The sequence below is a fragment of the Mastomys coucha genome, unplaced genomic scaffold, assembly GCF_008632895.1.
Source record: "Mastomys coucha isolate ucsf_1 unplaced genomic scaffold, UCSF_Mcou_1 pScaffold15, whole genome shotgun sequence".
NCBI classification, from domain to species: domain Eukaryota; kingdom Metazoa; phylum Chordata; class Mammalia; order Rodentia; family Muridae; genus Mastomys; species Mastomys coucha.
Window position 1 is genome coordinate 274,500 of NW_022196897.1, and position 18,136 is coordinate 292,635.

General features: G+C 38.7%; 1 protein-coding gene across 1 annotated transcript in view; it reads right to left on the reverse strand.

Moving 5' to 3' along the window:
• The window catches only part of Itga8 (integrin subunit alpha 8), a 215,301-nt gene that overhangs the window by 132,610 nt on the left and 64,555 nt on the right, over window positions 1-18,136 (reverse strand). The window contains exons 11-13 of the mRNA XM_031369028.1: window positions 13,110-13,162; window positions 3,059-3,264; window positions 650-841 (exon numbers count right to left, since the gene is read on the reverse strand). Of these exons, the coding sequence (XP_031224888.1) occupies window positions 650-841; window positions 3,059-3,264; window positions 13,110-13,162 (451 nt within the window). The remainder of the gene's footprint in view (window positions 1-649; window positions 842-3,058; window positions 3,265-13,109; window positions 13,163-18,136) is intronic.

Sequence of the window (18,136 nt, forward strand, 5' to 3'; positions counted from 1 at the left end):
AAATGTTCTCATTACCAAGCTAATCCTTTAGGATGAATATGGATTTCACATCTGCAAAATGTGAAGTTTGTTTGTGCTGTGTAGGTAGGTCACCACACACGCTCCCTATGAAAAAAGAAATCCAAAAGAGCTCATGTTTCCCATCATGAACAGTTTCTTTCTTTTTCTACTTTAAAATAGTCACACCATCTTTGAAAAGGCCAGGAATATGGTCTGAAAACATACAACTTACAACAAAAAATATGGAGGTTATGCTCTGACTAATAGTAACTCTGATCTTAAAAGGGAATAACAGGTTAAACTGAATTGCTTTAGACAGGTGTCTGAAGCCAGTGGAATGTCAGTGGAGACCACATGACTTTGGGTTTTCAATGAAAACTTGGGCTGCACAGTTAACAAGCTTTATGTTCAAGGCAGCTTTGAAAGCCATCTTGTCTTTCTAAAAGTGTCTGTTGACTATAAAGGAACTGTTTGTTTTGCCTTAAATGCTTCTGAAAGTCACTCTGGAATCATACCAAAAAAAGCCTGTGTCATGTTAAACTTGACCTTCAACTTTTACGAGAGAAATGTTTTTGCATAATGTGTTTTCCAGAGAACCGACTCTTGCCAGGAAGCAAGTACTCATGTGGGAAAAGACAGAGAAGCTTACCTGGGTAATCATTCTTGTCTATGTCTGCGTCTCCTCTTAGAGAAAAACCAAATCCAGAAGGGATGGTCTGTGACCTCCACATTCCTTGCAGAACTTGGGAAGGCTTGCTGTGTAAGCCTTTTGGGTTTCCATTGTAAATGAGGACTTTACCTCGCTGATCCTTGCCTGCAAAGGGTACACCAATGGCGATGTCTACAGAAACACAATATCAGATTTGAAAAGAAAGAAAGGAAGGGAGGAAGAGAGAGAGAGAGAGAGAGAGAGAGAGAGAGAGAGAGAGAGAGGTTTAGAAAAAAATTAAGTTCAATCCAAAAGCAATGCCACAAGTCCCAGATGGCTTGTTCTATTTTCCAGGGCTTTCTGGAGTACTGTAGCAACACAGAAGAATGCCATGCCTTATGTCAGCACAACGAGTGTGTGCTGAGAGTATACTAGGTACTCACTGACAAAGCCAGTGAGACACTCAAAGGCCCTGGTGTTTGTGAAGTTTGTGGTTGGGGGGACATTGGGTAGAGACATAATTAAGGAAACACTGAAAGCAAAAAATGGTGTAGTAAATGTTTTTTTTTTTTAAATATTGGCACAATGGAGCCTCATTTTAGACTAGGTAAACAGACAAGTTGTCACTTGAAACTAAAATCTGAGGTCAAAAAGGAATCAAGCATGTGACAATTTAAAGGAAGAGCTCTTCTTCCGTTTCAGAAGTAGCTAACTTATAAAGATACAGAGGTGGAAGGAGCATAGGCAATTTGAGGGCCAGAGAAGGCAGAGGACTATCTACATGGGACCTCAATGATGAGAAGCATAGCTAGGCCCTATCATATATTAGGAGGCTGGTGGCCAGGTAAGGTACTGTTGTAGGAGTTCCTTCTTTCAAAAATAAAATTAAAAGCTCAATTCCCATGTATTGATTTGTTTGTTACCTGATCAAATCAACTAGAAGAAGCATATTTTATAATTAAGAGTACTAGAAAACCCAGAGGCAGCCAACTGTTGCTCAAATATAACATTTATCTTCTGCCATGTGGACTATCAGGATTGTCCTGAATAGAAACTTTTATAGTTTGACAATTCACCACATGGCAACATATGAGTTTAACCAAAGGAGGGAGGCGTCTCTTTTGTTGGTGAAATGTCTCACTGCATGTTCCTATGTTGACAATGCTGAATGAATCAGGACTCAATTATCTTTGAGAATAATATTATAGTGAGGACATTATAATTCACTTCTACTGGCCTGCCCAAGATAGTCTAGCAACTCAGAAGACAATGAGCTCAGTAGAAAATAGAAACACTGTCATGTGTTTGGTAGCAAGGAACATTTTCTGCACTCCCTCTAAGTCCTTGATTTTCCAGCTGTCCCCAAGTTTAAGCCCAGCTAGCTTGGCATTGTTTTGCTTGTTTTGTACTCCTGAACACCAAAGTCCAGAGCCTAAGAGATTCTTCTCTTAGCTTTAAAGAATATCAGGACTGGTGCAAGGGGAAAAGACAAGTAGAAAATAGGATGAGAAAAGTAGCTCACATAACTCGACAACAAGGATTCCCTGGGATGATCATTTTTTAGATAGCAACAAGAAGTTACTTATAGGGAACTTGCCTTTTTCATTCTCCCAGAACATTGCCTCTAACATGAACTTTGTTTTCTTCTTCCATTCTAGGGCTTGAGCCAAGAGGCTCCCTCATGGTAGACAGATAGATGGTCTACTGCTGACCTGTACTCTTGATGCAAGCATGAATGGTTTATAGGACTCTAACAATGACTAGTTGCTAAAACTTTTTTCAAAGAAATTTTGAGTCTGAAACACTTGGTACTAGTTTGTGTGCATATCCATCTGGTGGGAATCCACCCTGTGCTGGTTAAATCCAGAAAATTCCCCTCTTTCAGTTTACTTTTTGAATGACAAACAAATTGTGCTTTGGTTCTTCACTCATGCATGCAAATTTTGATGTGAGCATGCAGTATTCTCTGAGACAGTATCTAGAAAGCATCTATGGATTCCTTACTTAGAGGACTGCATGCCCCAAATAAGGATTTAACACTATAATCTTGCAAACATGGAAAGGACCTTTAAAATGACATTTACTGATCAAGAATGAGCCAGTATAAACATGCAAAACTACATGCTTGATAACATACCAATATGTATTTATCTCCACTCTATTCATATGAAAATTTCTACAGCTCTTAAGTCACCAATGAGAAATCACATGAGAAAATCTCCGTGCAATATCTTAATTAATCAAAACTTACAAACTTAAATTTGCTTTGAGATTTTTCAGAATTTATTGAGTCCACAATAATAACTGGGCCACCACCATTAAAAATCTTTTAAATGGCCATAGCTTCCTTTTTGCAACAGTATCATGGCACTGAGGTGCAAGCCAGTCCCACCCATTGCTCTAAGTTACCATTGTATCCATCTTGGTTCAGATCCCCCAAGTGGGCCACAGAGCTACCAAATCTCCCAAACATCTCTGTGCCGGTGAGGACCTGTGGGTCTTGGAAGAGGAGGGCGCTCGCTTGTAGGTACAGGTAGACCTGTCCCACTTCTCTGGGGTTACTTTCAAATTCTCGCTCCATAAAGAGAGGTGCCCCAACCAATATGTCATCCATGCTGTAGGGAACAGAGAGAGAGAGAGAGCAGTCAACAACCTGACAGACAAGGTTTTCTGGAGTATCTGTAATCAACCAGATGAAGACGTTTCCATTGCTATGTTTCCTTTTCTGAGGTTCACTTTACAATCATCTGATTTCTTTCATAGCTTTGTTATGTCTACAATGCAGAAAGCTGAAGAAAATAAAAGTTGTTAAATTATCATGTTGAACTTTCCAACTATGTGAGAAATGCCTAAGAAGCCACAGACATTTTGTCCTTTCTGCCTTTTTAATGCATTTCCAGAAACTTGAGTCACACGTGGAAAACACATCAAACCTGAGCATGTTTTGTTTCTTTGAGGATACAAGAGTTTGTGCATAATTTATTGAGCTGACCCTGACTTCTTGCAATAATAAGATTTCAAATAATTTTTGTCCTGTCTGTCCTCTGGTTAAATAAAAGAGGCCAGAGAAATAGTTAATGCTGGCTGGAAAACAAATTTTTATTCCTGATGAAGTATGCCGTCATTCTGTGTACATCAAAGCAAGAATCTAATAGCATATGTTCAAGATTTAGATCTAGTTAGAGCTATTACTAACTTAATGATAAAAAGATAAAAGTCATTGGAGGTGTCTTTGTCACAGAGGTAGACATCACAGAGTGGACAGGATGTGGAACTTTCTGTTTTCTCAGACTTCTAAAGTATTTGGTTTTTATTTTTAAAAGTTTTAAGAAAATTACCGCTAACACAAATACATACTTTGACCTCTTCTAACCACCAGTGTTCAAGTATGTCTGAAGATAAGCATCTCTTGGTGGATGCAGTAGTGTGAAAGTTCAAGTTCAACGTTGACTCTTACTCTATGCACATTAATGCTGAGATTTGCCAAGTTACTTAATTCCCTGAATGCTTTCATTCACATAATTTAATGATACATTGCTAGGATGTTACTACTAATGCTAGACTATTAATACAGCATGAATATTAATACTGTAGATTGTGTGATAAAATCAATGCTTTGATGTTATCATTAATATATAGAAAATATATTAATATATGACATACTTATAATTTTTAAAAGTAAAGATGGCATGGAAAGCTAGAGAGCCAGATACTTCAATCTTTCTTTCCCGTCCCTTCTCTCTACTGTTCCCTCCCCTTTCTCCCTCCCATTTCCCTCCTTTCCTTTTCTCTTCCTCACCCTACCCCATTCCCTCTCCTTCTTTCTGTTTCTATTTTAAACAGGATCTCCTACATAGCCCAAGCTAGTCTTGAACTCATGATCTGTTAATCTCAGCCTCCCAAATGTTGGAGTTACAGATGTGTGTCACCATGCTCAGCTGTAAAACCAAAATAGTATGAATAGTGCACTATACTGATCCCATTGTTCCGGCCTGTCCCCAAACTCAGAGCTCCCCTACAGTCTACCTGGGTTTTTTTTTTTTTTCTGATCATTTATCTTGTCCAACTTATTATGTTTTATTTTTTGTTATATTTTTTGAATGAACAATTGAATAAATAAAAAGCTAGCCATTACAGTAAAGGTTAACAACAGAACTGTTGTTTATACTTGCTGGAAGAGGAAAAATCACTTTTCTCCAATAGAATGACCCTGGGTATAAGCACTCCAAAATAGGCCTCAGATAGTTGAGTAATATATAATAAACTACATAGCTGTGTGTGTGCATGCTTTTATTTGGTTAAAGTTTGGTGGGGGTTTTTTTCTTTATTTCTGGTGTGGTTTTATTTTGTTTTTGTTTTATTTGGAGAGCATTGTTTTGTTGTATTGGGTTTTGTTTTCTCTAAGAAAGAACTTCAAATTGGGTCAGTAGGGAAGGACAGAGGATCTGGAAGGATTGGTGGAGGGGATCAAAATGTATTTGAATTTAAAATTGTTTTAAATAATAAAGAAATAATAATAAAGAAAGATTTATTATGAATACCTGCTGGGTTTAAGACTGGTGTTAGTAATCTAAAGAATACAATGTTAGATATTGGGTTAAGTCAAACTTGGAAATGATATACTTTCAACTCATCTCTCATGTAACTGCAAACAAGGCAGCATAAAAAAATAAAACCAGGACCCAAATTAGTGATGAGATTATAGACAGAAGAAGGCCAAAGCTTGAGAGGAATGCAGGGATGGCATTGACCACATGTGGAACTGTGCTGGTGGATCTAGAAGTAAGCTCACTGTGTTGTGACTCAAGGCAGGTACCTAAGCATAGAGTCGGAGAGCACTGAATGGCCCAGTGAGCTCCATGATCTGAGCATATTAGCCATTTAATTGGAAAGATAAAACTTATTAGTAATTCTTAAATTCAAAAATTGAAAATTAATCATGCATGTCAGTGTCATATATTGTAGTGTTATCAATAAATACTATAGGTAATTTAATAATTATGTTATATTTATACAATATATAGTAAGAACACTAAGCCAAAACCTATTAAAATCGGGCAAAAGATCTGAATTAGATACCTTCTCAACGAAGATGCAAGCATATTGGAAGAAAGCCAACATCACACGTGATTAGGAACCGAAAATTTAAATAATGAGGTCTTACTACAAATCATGTAGAATAGTTAAACTCCAAAAGCCATTATGTTAGTGTGGATGAAGCAATATGTACATCAACACAGCCACTCTGAAGCAGCCTAGCAAATCCTTACAAAGCTGCACATATGCTCATCACACATGAACTCACGCATGTACTCCCTTTAGTGTCCCGAGTGAGCTTGGAACTTAAGCCCACATGAAAAGCTGCATGCAGACATTTGCAGCACAACTACCTAAACTTGGAGACCACCAAGATGTCTTCAAAGACCATATTGCATCCTCTAGTGGAATATTCTTCAGCAGTGAACAGAAATTAGCACAGAGGCACAGGAAGATACTACGAAGGAAATGGCACATATTACTGACTGAAAGAAGCCAATCTGAAAAGGCTAATGCTGCATAATTCCAACTATGTGTCGTGCAGGAAAAGGCAAACCCATGGAAACCAGTAAGAATGATTTCAGGGATAGGGAAGGGGAAGGGGTTAAGGAGGAAGGTACCTGGGATTTGTAAGGCACTGTAATGTAGGCTGCGGGTGACAGTGTGTCGATGGACACATGTAGACATCACATGGCAAGAACTATAGAACCTTATAAAACAGAGTGGACTCTTGCTTCCCTCCTATGTTAAAACTGTGCCACACTAATGCAAGATGTTACGGGCAGGAGGAAGAGGAAGAGGGGTGAGGAAGAGCATAGCAATCCTGATCCATCTCCTATAAACCTAAACAGCAAATGGATTAAAACTACTGACAAAGAAAGGTCCTTGAAAAAGTAAGTTGAATCCAGATGGAATGATAAAAATGGGAATTTTGGAATAATAGTGATGTAGACCTATCACTGCCGTAAGCAGGTTTAGCATGGCAAAGAGCTGTCTTTCTTACATGCAGACAGTAATTGACTATACTTCACTGAATATCATTGGAAACATCTCTCCCTGCTCCCTCTTGCCTGCCCTGACACTCCCTGTACAGTAAGGAGCATTTAAAAAAAGGTAGAAGTGTTAAAGAGGGCTTGGGCTGGCTGGCTAGGAGAATAACCAAGATTTTAACATTATAGTGATGTAAATAGAAAAAATTCATGTCCAAAGAGCAAAGTTCATGCTTCCTTCTTTCTCACACTGCAAGAGCTACAGACAAGTAGAAAGTAACTCAGGAATAGTTGGAGCCTAGAAATACTGTTAGAGCAGGCTACCCATAGTAGTAGACACAACATCTGAAAACCACCAGGAGGCACTTGACAGTGATTGGGGCATGAGAAGGTAGCAGAGGCTGAGGAGTGGAGGTTAGGGTTGGTCTTTAGTTTTCTTTTAGATTCCAAAACCTAAGAAGGATTTGTAAATGCAAATTTTTCTCTACCTCCCAACTTCCTTCCATCTTTCCACCTCTCTCCTTTATTTCTTTCATTCTTTCTTCTTTCAGGCAGGGTCTAACTATATAGCCCAAATTGGCCTGAAACCCAACAATCTTCTGGCTTAGTCTCCCAAGTGATGGGATTGTAGGCTCACATTTAACTTAAACTGTTCCAAAATATATGTAAAAAAAAAATGTAAAAAACATCCCATCATTTTCCCTCTATCACCTGAGATACATCCCCCAACTGGCAAATGCCTTTGGTATTAAGGACTATTGGGAGTAAACTATGTGTGCTTTTAAAGACTGGGTCTTGCCAGATAGCCGACACTGCCCTTGAATTCAGGATCCCCCTGCTCTAAACTCCAGAATGTTGTAATTATAAGAGTATGCCACCATGGCTGGATAAATCCCTTTTCTGCGTAAGTGCCCAATTCAAGTTTAAAATTTTAAAATATTGATTAGCATAGATAAATTTTGTTGACTGTTTAATCAGTAATGGTGTATGATAGGCTGAAGAATAGATAGATAGATAGATAGATAGATAGATAGATAGATAGATAGATAGATAGATTTTTACATATGTTCAAATGGTTTTATTTATAAAGCAATTATGAGGGAAGTATGTTCAAAATGTATTTTCACTAAACCTATTTCCTTTGGTAGTAATGTGGGTGAGATTTAACTTTTCCTGGAAAGGCACTTCATGGAGTAGGGATACACGTATCAACTTCATTTTATCTGGAAGGCCATAAGTTTAAGTACAATCTAAACATCTCTGTGAAGCATATAAGCTTCATTTTTCTCTCCAATTTGCATCTAAATGCACTCTGATGACCTAATATAATGGCCAATCACTGCCTCAGCCTTCACAGGACATGTGGAACAGGACAAACAGCTACTATTTGTGATAGTGTGAAAGAACCCACCAATGAGAGCAACAAACATGAAGAAACAGAACACAATTCCTGGAGATGAATGATATTAATAAGTTAATTTAATATAGGAACTCTATATCATTTTCTCCAGGAGTAAAATTTGCATGCTAATGGTTTTACTTACTAAAGGAATCCAGAACAGTGGGCTACAGAGTTGATATCTAGACAACCTAACTTCTTATGACAGGTACTAACAAAGGTAATTTAGCTAGTTTCATTAATGAACTGAATCTAACTTACAACCATGTTATGTTTTATTTTTCTTGATTTTCTACCTAATTTATTCATAAAAACTTCTCCTATATGAATAAAAATATTTGGATTGAATCTAGCTTAAATTTTAGTTGCTAAAAACGACTTCATTCCAAAAGCTTCTCTCCAAAGTGTTCTTAGTTTCATTGATGGCTAACATCTGGTGGAATGCGTTTCCTTTGGTCCTATGCAAGGCTATGAACAACGGCTGTGGAAATGTCCACAGCTTCAATTTTAACTCTGCCAGTTTCTGAAATAGGATAAATAATAACTACATGGTTCAATGACTATAATGAAAAATTGAGACAGAGCCTCTTGTCTAGAAATATAACAAAAATGACTATTTCTATTTGCCATTTCAAAAACCACTAAAATGCTTACATAGATAAACAAGTTCGTAGTATAAGCTGTATCAAGAAACCAAAAGTGAAGTGCATTTTGTTTTATTTTCAGTCAGTAATAGCGTCATTTCAAAACCATGACAGACTTGATAATATCCCACACCAACTAGTATGTGCACAACTGCATGATCTAAGTTTTTGGAACCCATTTATAATACCAGTAGAATTTTCTCTAAATACAAATATTCAAATGTAGTGATAAATGTTTGTAAGCCCAGAATAGGGAGCCTGAGACGGGAAGATCATGATTTCAAGACTAGCAAGGGTTACATGGCAAAAATCTACCTCAAAAAATAAATACACACCAGGCAGTGGTGGTACACACCTTTAATCCCAGCACTTGGGAGGCAGAGGTAGGCAGATTTCTGAGTTCAAGGCCAGCCGGGTCTACAGAGTGAGTTCCAGGACAGCCAAGGCTATGTAGAGAAACCCTGTCTCAAAAAACAAAACAAAACAAAACAAAAAAACAACAAGAATACATACATATACATATATATGTACATATACATATACATATATATATACACTTATGGTAAAATCAATGCCAACCATCATCTTATTTTGTCATTTTGCTTAATATCCACTGTGTTTTCTTTCCTGGTATTTAGATTTTTGGTAAGGACCTTGATTCTGTTGTACACCAGATAAACATGCACCCTGTCAAACAATCTTCATTTGTGGTTTCACACATGGTATTTAATAATCTTTTGGTGTGGAAAAAAAATCTGGTTCAACCCAGAGAGATAGAGAGAGAGAGAGAGAGAGAGAGAGACAGAGAGAGAGAGAGAGAGAGGGAGAGAGGAAGAGAGAAACACGAAGAGAGAGATTCAAAGAGAGAAATACAAAGAGAGAAACATGAAGAGAGAGATATAAAAAAGATAAAGTGATAAAGACACAGAGACACAGAGAGATAGGTAAAGACAGAGACAGAAGACAGAGACACACAGAGAGACACACACAAAGACACACATAAAGAGACAAAGACACAGTGTGTATAGATGTGTATGTGGGTGGGTGGGAGGGGGTGGGGATGGGTGTGTCTTAGATAGGCATGGCCCTTCTAAACATTAGCCATCACTTAAGTGATTTTCTTAGCTCTCTGAATAAATTATATAAACTACCACTGTGATTTTGGTTTTGCTTGAGTTGTCCAGCTCTATCATAGATCTGCCTTTGGTCAATTCCATTTACTTCCAGAATGCGTTTTATTTATTATAGGACCTTGAATCTCACTGTACCCAAGTAATTTAAAACAGCAAATTATTAGCGCATTAAAGATCTGTGGGCCCTTTATCTGGAAGAAAGCATGGGTTCATGAATCCATTCTTTCATAGACAAAATTATTAATTTCAAAAAATAATTAAATTTAAAAAGAGCTAGTGTGCACAACAATTTTGAAAACCACAGCAAAAGAGAGATCTTCCTTTCGAACAGTTTCTGAGTTTGTTGTTAACAAGTTGTTTGGATCAGCAAGAAACCAAAGAAGCAATTTCTCTTTTGCATAGCAAAAAATGTGTACTGTAAATATTGCTGTCATGTAAATGAGGATGTTTTCAGGAAAGGGAGTCTTCAGGATCAAGTTGTGAACTCTGGGAAAAGTTACAGGAGTGACCTGAAGGAAGGCTCTTGGAGAAAGGGCGGGCCTGGTGGAGCGCCACTCAGTACTCATGCATGTGTGGTCATGTGCCTCCCCAAGAAAGAAATGTGGCTAGGCACATCTGACCGCTTTCTGTGCAACTGATTTCACTATAGAGTGGGTTCACTGAATATGGATGCCATGCTAGGTTTGGGCCTCATGTTTTTCTTTAGCTTAGCTTTTTCATGAAGTTCTAAGAGGGTTTCATAATAATTACAGTCCATCAAGTTGGGAATCTTCACCGGTGGACCTAATGTTATCTTTCCTTAGCAACTACGAAAATTGGAGATGAATGCTATTCTTTCATTTAAAATTAACAGCTTGCAGGATGAAATCAGCACTCACTAAGTCTTTCAGACTATATCCAGTGTGCAGGTGCTTTAGCTTCTAGACCACTGTCCTGCCCTCTCTGAGGAATAACCAGACAGATGGTGCACCAGAGAGAATGGTCTCCTTTTGAATCTCCTGTAATGCATAGGATAGTGTCTACCGTGCGGGGGTAGGGGAGCAGATTCCTTCTAGCTTCCCTGCCATGTTGTATGGCCATGTCTATTAAATGCAGTGGGGTCTACACAATTTGCAGTCCATGTTCTCATCACTCTTCAAACCTCTTTGCTGTTTCTAGAATATTCCAGAAACTCCCAACTCTGGGAATCTGTTCTCTTTCTGTTTGTGTGGAAAACCCCCTTCTACTTCTGGCTATGGCTGCGTTCTGCTGTTATTTTCTCAGGTAGACCTTTCTCATTTTAAAATAGCATCTCTCCCAATATGTCTTCTCTAACTTTCTCTACAAATTAGCCAGCAGAACTCATTTTTTAGATTCAAAGTAACTTTGGACAGAATGCACAGAGGTCTGTGTTGCCCTGCCCTCCAGCAGGTAGTTTTCTCTACCATCATGTCTCTTATCAGAGAAGAGCATTTATTAGACAATAAACCAGTATTAAGAAACAATTATCCAAGTGCCTTTTTTATTTGGATCTCACTCCTGCTGCTTTGTGAGATTTAGTGAATATGCAAAGACTGTCTCACAATGGCTATGTTGATGGATAAATCCTGTGAGCTCTTGTCATTCATCCCTCCCTCCTAGGATCCTGGGCAAGCACTGCTGGTTTTCCCATTTGCATAGTTTTCCATTTTCCCAAATAGCCATTGAAATATATAGCACATATCCTTTCCAGGATTTCCCAGAGAGACAGATTCACTTCCTTCCCCTCCCTCTCTCCTTCCTCCTCATCCTCCTTCCTTTTTCTTTCTCCTCTTCCTCCTCTTCCCTAGTAATGCAGTAATAGGCATTCAGAGTTTACCCATGCTTTTTTTTTTTTTTTTTTTTGGACAGCTCACATCTTTTAATGCTGAATAACTTCTTATTCTCTAAATTTACCATAGTTTATTTATTCACTTGTCTACTGAATACATCTTTTTTTATTTTCAGATTTTTTTCTCCATAGAACTCAATACCATCTGACATACTCTTCATGTGACTTATTAATTTAGAACTCTAACCCCCACCTCCCACCTCTAACTTAATCATAGGAGTGCAGCATTCAATCAATGGACACACAGTCCATTGACACACAGTGGACAAAAAGAAAAGAAAAAGAAAAAGGATGTTCAACAAAAGGAGAATAGTAAAAGCATTTTCCAGAATGTACAGGAAGTATTCAATGTTTTCCATTTGTCTACCACATCATGATAATATATATACTTCCAGTTTTATAAGTGTGAGAGAGAAATAACTTATTGATGATTCATCTAAGATGATTGGCTCTGATCATAAAACATAGTAAGGATACTTCAGATACTTGCTTTGTACAAAAACATGAGGTCTATCTGCCTCATTCACCTTATACAGTGCTGCGGGTGCCTGAGAATAATGCCTTCCATAGGAGATTCTCCAACAGCATTTGTTAAATGGATGACCAGTACATCTCAACTTAAAGACTTTTCCCTCCTCCTCCTCCTCCTCCTTCTTCTTCTTTTCCTCCTTTGGCCCTTCCTTCCCTTGCTATACACTCTGCTCTGTCCTATATACTCTACTGTAGACTTGAATTCACAATACCCCATTTTAGTCTCAGAAAGGCTTGTTACAGACACGCACTTACTGCCACACTTTGGTTAACATTTTCTTAATACTTTGCCAAACTATCTCTCAAGTGCCTTGATAAAAGGGTATGTATAATCATTTACTTTGGATACAATTGCTTCCATACAGCCACAATTCAGTAGTGGAGCTGAGTTCAAGCTCAACTGTGATTCGCCGCCAGGATTTGAAATCATTTAATTTTTCATGTTCTTTAGGGATTTTACTGATAGGTTGGCTAAAGCAACATAAGGAGGAAAAAATTCATAGATGTGTAAGATATTTTATAATTCTATCACATAGAGGGAGAACCTCTAGGCACGAAGAGAAATAGATGAGCAAACTCCTCACTGGCTGTGGTGTTTGAATGGCAAATGGCTATTTCTTGAATAATATCAGAGTAAAACCATACAAAAGTTGTCCTCTTTTTAGAAGTGGCAGATGTGGAAACTCTCAGCAAGACATAAAATAAGATGACAGAATTCTTTATTACATGCATCCTCTTGTCCTGAACCAAAAGTTAAAACAAGAGAGCCTCTATCTTGTTCAGGAAGTACAAGTGGATGTGGTCTATGAAGGAAATATATAACATCTTTTATGGATGGACATAACGTACAACAAGGGAGGAAGTACTTATAAACTTACCCATCATTGTTAACATCTGATACCACAACAGTGTATCCGAAGTAAGATGCCATCTGCAATACAATAATAGATTTTGTGTTCAGGAAGCCAAGTTTATAGTCACCTCTTAATTATTCATGAGAAATGACTCTTACTGCAGCACATTTTTGCATTCGAATTCATAGACCCCAGACTTTGTTCCAAGTGTTCAAGTCATTTAGTTTAACCTCTGACCTAATGAATAATTCCCTCCATAATGACCCTGACATCTGCTGGTACAGCCTCTGGATACATTAGGTCCATTCAATTGGTGGACAAAACTATTAGGAGGCCCTTTGCTATTTGTAGTCTTTCTGTGACAGCTAGTGCTTTAACATCCTTAGTTCAGCCATTTTGAACCCCACAGAATCAACTCAGATTCAGTACATATGGAAGACTTCCAGGACATTTTCAGATGCTACACTGTTGTTCTGAGAGTCCACATGGTTCTGAGAGTCCACATGGTTCTGAGAGTCCACATTGCATCCTCCAAGAACAGATGGTACTTATAAGCACAGTGACAGAAAAGCAAAGTAGGAATTGCGCTATCTAGTTTGGTTTCTATGTTATTAAATCACCATATGATTTTAATTTTAGGGAAATCCACAACTCATCAAATTACAGTGAGATCATATTTAGTAAGACTTTCAAGTCTTCAGTGAGTGTAAATACTATGCAATAATCTCCCACAGTTTCCCCTTAGAGCTGTTTTAAAATAGTTTTATAATTTGTTTCAGTTCAGATCATCTTTTCACCTTACCAGTGTTCTTCTTTGTGTGTGTGTATGTGTTTATCTAAATGTTCTCAGGTATGTACAGGTTTATGTGTGTATACAGTGTGTGAGGTCAAAGATCAGCATTTTCTTCAGTTTTTCCTTACCATGCATTTTTGAGACAGAGACTCTTACTGAATCTGGAGTTTACTAATCTGGGTATATTTGGAAGTATTTCTTGGCAACATCTTTTCTCTGACTCCCCAGCACTGGGGTTACAGGCATTTACCATTGTACTTGCCCCTCCCCCAACAGGTACCACACATCAGGTGCTCAAGTTTACACAAGTTCCTTCCCAAAGGCCCCACTCTGTTTCTTTAATCTCCAACCTGTAACTTTAGCTGACTTAATCTCCAATCATCCACTAATTCAATCAAAATATAGCAGAGGAGAGACTGTGTTCCTTGGAAGGCAGACTCCAGTCTGTCTTGAACTCTCCTGTAGTGACACTTTTGGCATTTTGGTTTGTAAGCATGTGCTTTCATTTGAACCCCAAGTGTGGGGATGGAGCTGCTTCGTAGCAATTGACTGGTTGGCCTGGTGCTCTAGCAGAGGCATGGTTTTGCCAGCTGCACAGTTTCTGTGATTGTGTGATGTTTGGAATTCTCAAGCTTTTCAGAGGGTATATACGTGCTAGAGCCCCATAGGTGGGTTGAGTGGTTGTTAGTAGTTCAGGGGGGTTGGTGGTAGTTTATTAGTAGTTGTGTTCAAAGAACAAGAAGAAAAAAATTAGATCCAGATTCTCTCTTCTTTCTCACCTATCTAGTGATAGAGGGTGATGTTGGGGGGGGGATGTAAAGGGTGGGAAAAGGAAGAACCCACAAAATAGCTGAGAGAAGCTATACTCTCCTTCCAATTCCTGTACAATGTATGGACCAGGGCAGACTCCATTAAGACACAAAATCCCTCCAGAAGAGCTATTGAAGCCTATTTACCTTCACTATCATCCCAGCCTCATTCATCCCTATCACCCAACTAAATACCAGGAGATGTATGAAATTCCTTGTTGAAAATTTCACAGCAATAGGTACCCAGGCCCAAACTCAACCTTTTACACAAGATATGAAAGACTATGTTCAGTGAAAAACCTTGCTAATTGATTCTCTGGACATTGTTTTCCCGGAAGGAAGGGTTACCTTCAGTGTTTAAAAAAAGTAAAAAATTTCACCAGGTCATAATACCATAGTGAGAGACAAATAAGGGCTAGGGGTTAGCTCGAGGTAGAGCACATAGCTAGGGGTTAGCTCAGGGTAGAGCACATAGCTAATGTGTTCAAGGGCCTGTATTAAATCCTCACTGCCACAAATGGGAAACAAGGAGCTTAATGCAGATTGCTAGGGTCAGCTTCACGGTATGCACTTGATTTTACTTGAGTGTGGCAAATAGAAAACCCTTAAAACCAGAGAGTTTTAAACTAGCACTCACAGGAGGTGTCATGAATTTATCCTCAATTCTGACTTATTTCTTGCTTGCTTATAGCCATGGCAGCCCTCAGGAACCCCCGATTTGTCCAGCTAGTTTCTGTGTGAAAACCTGCATATTCTCTGCCATGGGCTTTGTGTTTGGCACTTCTGCTGGGAGGCTGTTTGCCTTTGTACTGCCTCCACCATCTGATATAACTCTGTTTTATTTTCTTCAAATTATTGATCACCATCTGAAATAGAATCAACTGTGTCATTCTTCTTCCACACACATCAGCTTGATTAGGTACGCCATTGTATACAGTGTTCATTACTTCGCGAACAAATGAATGACTACACTCTCTAGGCTGGTGTCCTGAGCAGACCTTGGGTGCAAGCTCTGCAGCCCATCCCACAACAACCATAGGAAGCTTCACTCCCAGGTGCTCAGACACGACCAGGATCAGAGGTGAGGAGGACCCGACATCTGTCCCAATACCAGAAGTAACTGGGACCAGCAGAACCCAGGCACACAGGAACTCCCCCAGCCCAGTGGCTCAGGTTCCTTCTGGTCTGTCTGGGCTGGTGCCCTGAGCAGACCTTGGGTGCAAACTCTGCAGCCAGTCCCAAAACACCCAGAGGAAGCTGCACTCCGAGGTTCTCTAACAAGCCCAGGATCACAGGATCACAGAATCATAGGATCCCAGAGACAACTTGACTCTGAGGAGTTCTGACACAACCAGGATCACAAAAAGGACAGGCTCCAGTCAGATTTAGCAAGAGCAGATAGCACTAGAGATAAGCAGATGGAGGGGGCAATCATAAGAAAATAAAGAACACAAACCAAGGTTAATTGGCATCATCAGAATCCAATTCTCCCACCATAACAAGTCCTGGACACACAATCATACCAGAAAAGCAAGATTCAGATCTAAAAATCACTTCTCATGATGATGATACAGGACTTTAAGAAAGACATAAATAGCACCCTCAAAGAAATACAGGAGAACACAGGTAAACAGCTAGAAGCCCTTAAAGAAGAAACAAAAATCCCTTAAAGAACTAAAGGAAAACACAATCAAATAGGTGAAGGAAATGAACAAAACCATCCAGAATCTAAAAATGGAAATAAAAACAATAAAGAAACCAGAAAGACAGACAACCCGGGAGATACAAAACCTAAGAAAGAAATCAGGAGTCATAGATGCAAGCAACATCAACAGAATACAAGAGATAGAAAAGAGAATCTTAGAGGCAGAAGACACCATAGAAAACATTGACACAACAGTCAAAGAAAATGCAAAAAGCAAAAAGCTTCTAACCAAAAACATACAGGAAATCCAGGATGCAATGAGAAGATCAAACCTAAGGATAATAGGTATAGAAGAGAGTGAAGACTCCCAGGATAATGGACCAGTAAATATCTTCAAAAAAATTATAGAAGAAAACTTCTCTAACCTAAAGAAAGAGATGCCCATGAACATACAAGAAGCCTACAGAACTCCAAATAGACTGGACCAGAAAAGAAATTCCTCCTGTTACATAATAATCAAAACACCAAATGCACTAAAAAAAGAAAGAATTTTAAAAGCAGTAAGGGAAAAAGGTCAAGTAATATATAAAGGCAGGCCTATCAAAATTACACCATACTTCTCACCAGAGACTATGAAAGCTAGAAGATCCTGGGCAGATGTCATACAGATCCTACAAGAACACAAATGCCAGCCCAGGCTATTATATCCAACAAAACTCTCAATTACCATAGATGGAGAAAACAAGATATTCCGCGACAAAACCAAATTTACACAGCATCTTTCCACAAATCCAGCCCCACAAAAGATAATAGATGGAAAACATCAACATAAGTAGCAAAACTACACCCTAGAAGAAGCAAGAAAGTAATCTTTCAACAAATCCACACAAACCTAATTCCACCTCTTACAACAAAACAACAGGAAGTAACAATTACTTTTTCTTAATATCTCTTAATATGAAAATTAATATTACTACATATCATAATTGATTGAAATCCAAAAATATAAGGAACTAGAAATTTGTTGATTGTCATCCAATGGTCTCTCTAATTTGGTAATTGGAGAAATAGGTCTAATATTGTACAATCTATATACACTTTCAGCTTGTTTGTTCCTGACAGTGTCTTGCTGTATATAACATAAGGGTCTTGAAACCTTGCTTCTTCTTCTTTTTTTTTTATTAGATATTTTCTTTATTTACATGTAAATGTCTCCATACCTAGTTTCCCCTCCAAAAAACAAAGAAACAACAAAAACAACAAAAACAAACCCCTGTTGCCTACCCCTTCCCCATGCCTGCCACCCCACCCTCTCCCACTTATTGGCCCTGGCATTCCCCTACACTGGGGCACAGAACTTTCACAGGGCCGAGCTCTTCTCCTCCTATTGATGATCAAATTGCAATCCTCTACTCTACACATGCTGACAGAACAATCAGACTCCTCCATGTGCAGTCCTTGGTTGGTGGTTGAGAGCCTGGGAGCTCTGAGGGTTCTGGTTAGTTCATGGTTGTTTGTCCTAAGGAGCTGCAAACCACTCAGCTCCATTGGTCCTTTCTCTAACTCCTTCCCTGGGGACCCTGTTCTCAGATCAATAGATGTCTGTGAGCCTCTACATCTGTATTAGTCAGGTACTTCCAGAGCCACTCAGAAGATAGCTATATTTAGGCTGGCTTGCCATTCCTTCAGTCTCTGCTCCACAGTTAATCTCTGAAACTCCTTCTGTGGGTATTTGATTCCCCCTTTTATGAAGGAATGCACTGTCCACCATTTGGTCTTCCTTCTTCTTGAGTTCCTTGTGGTT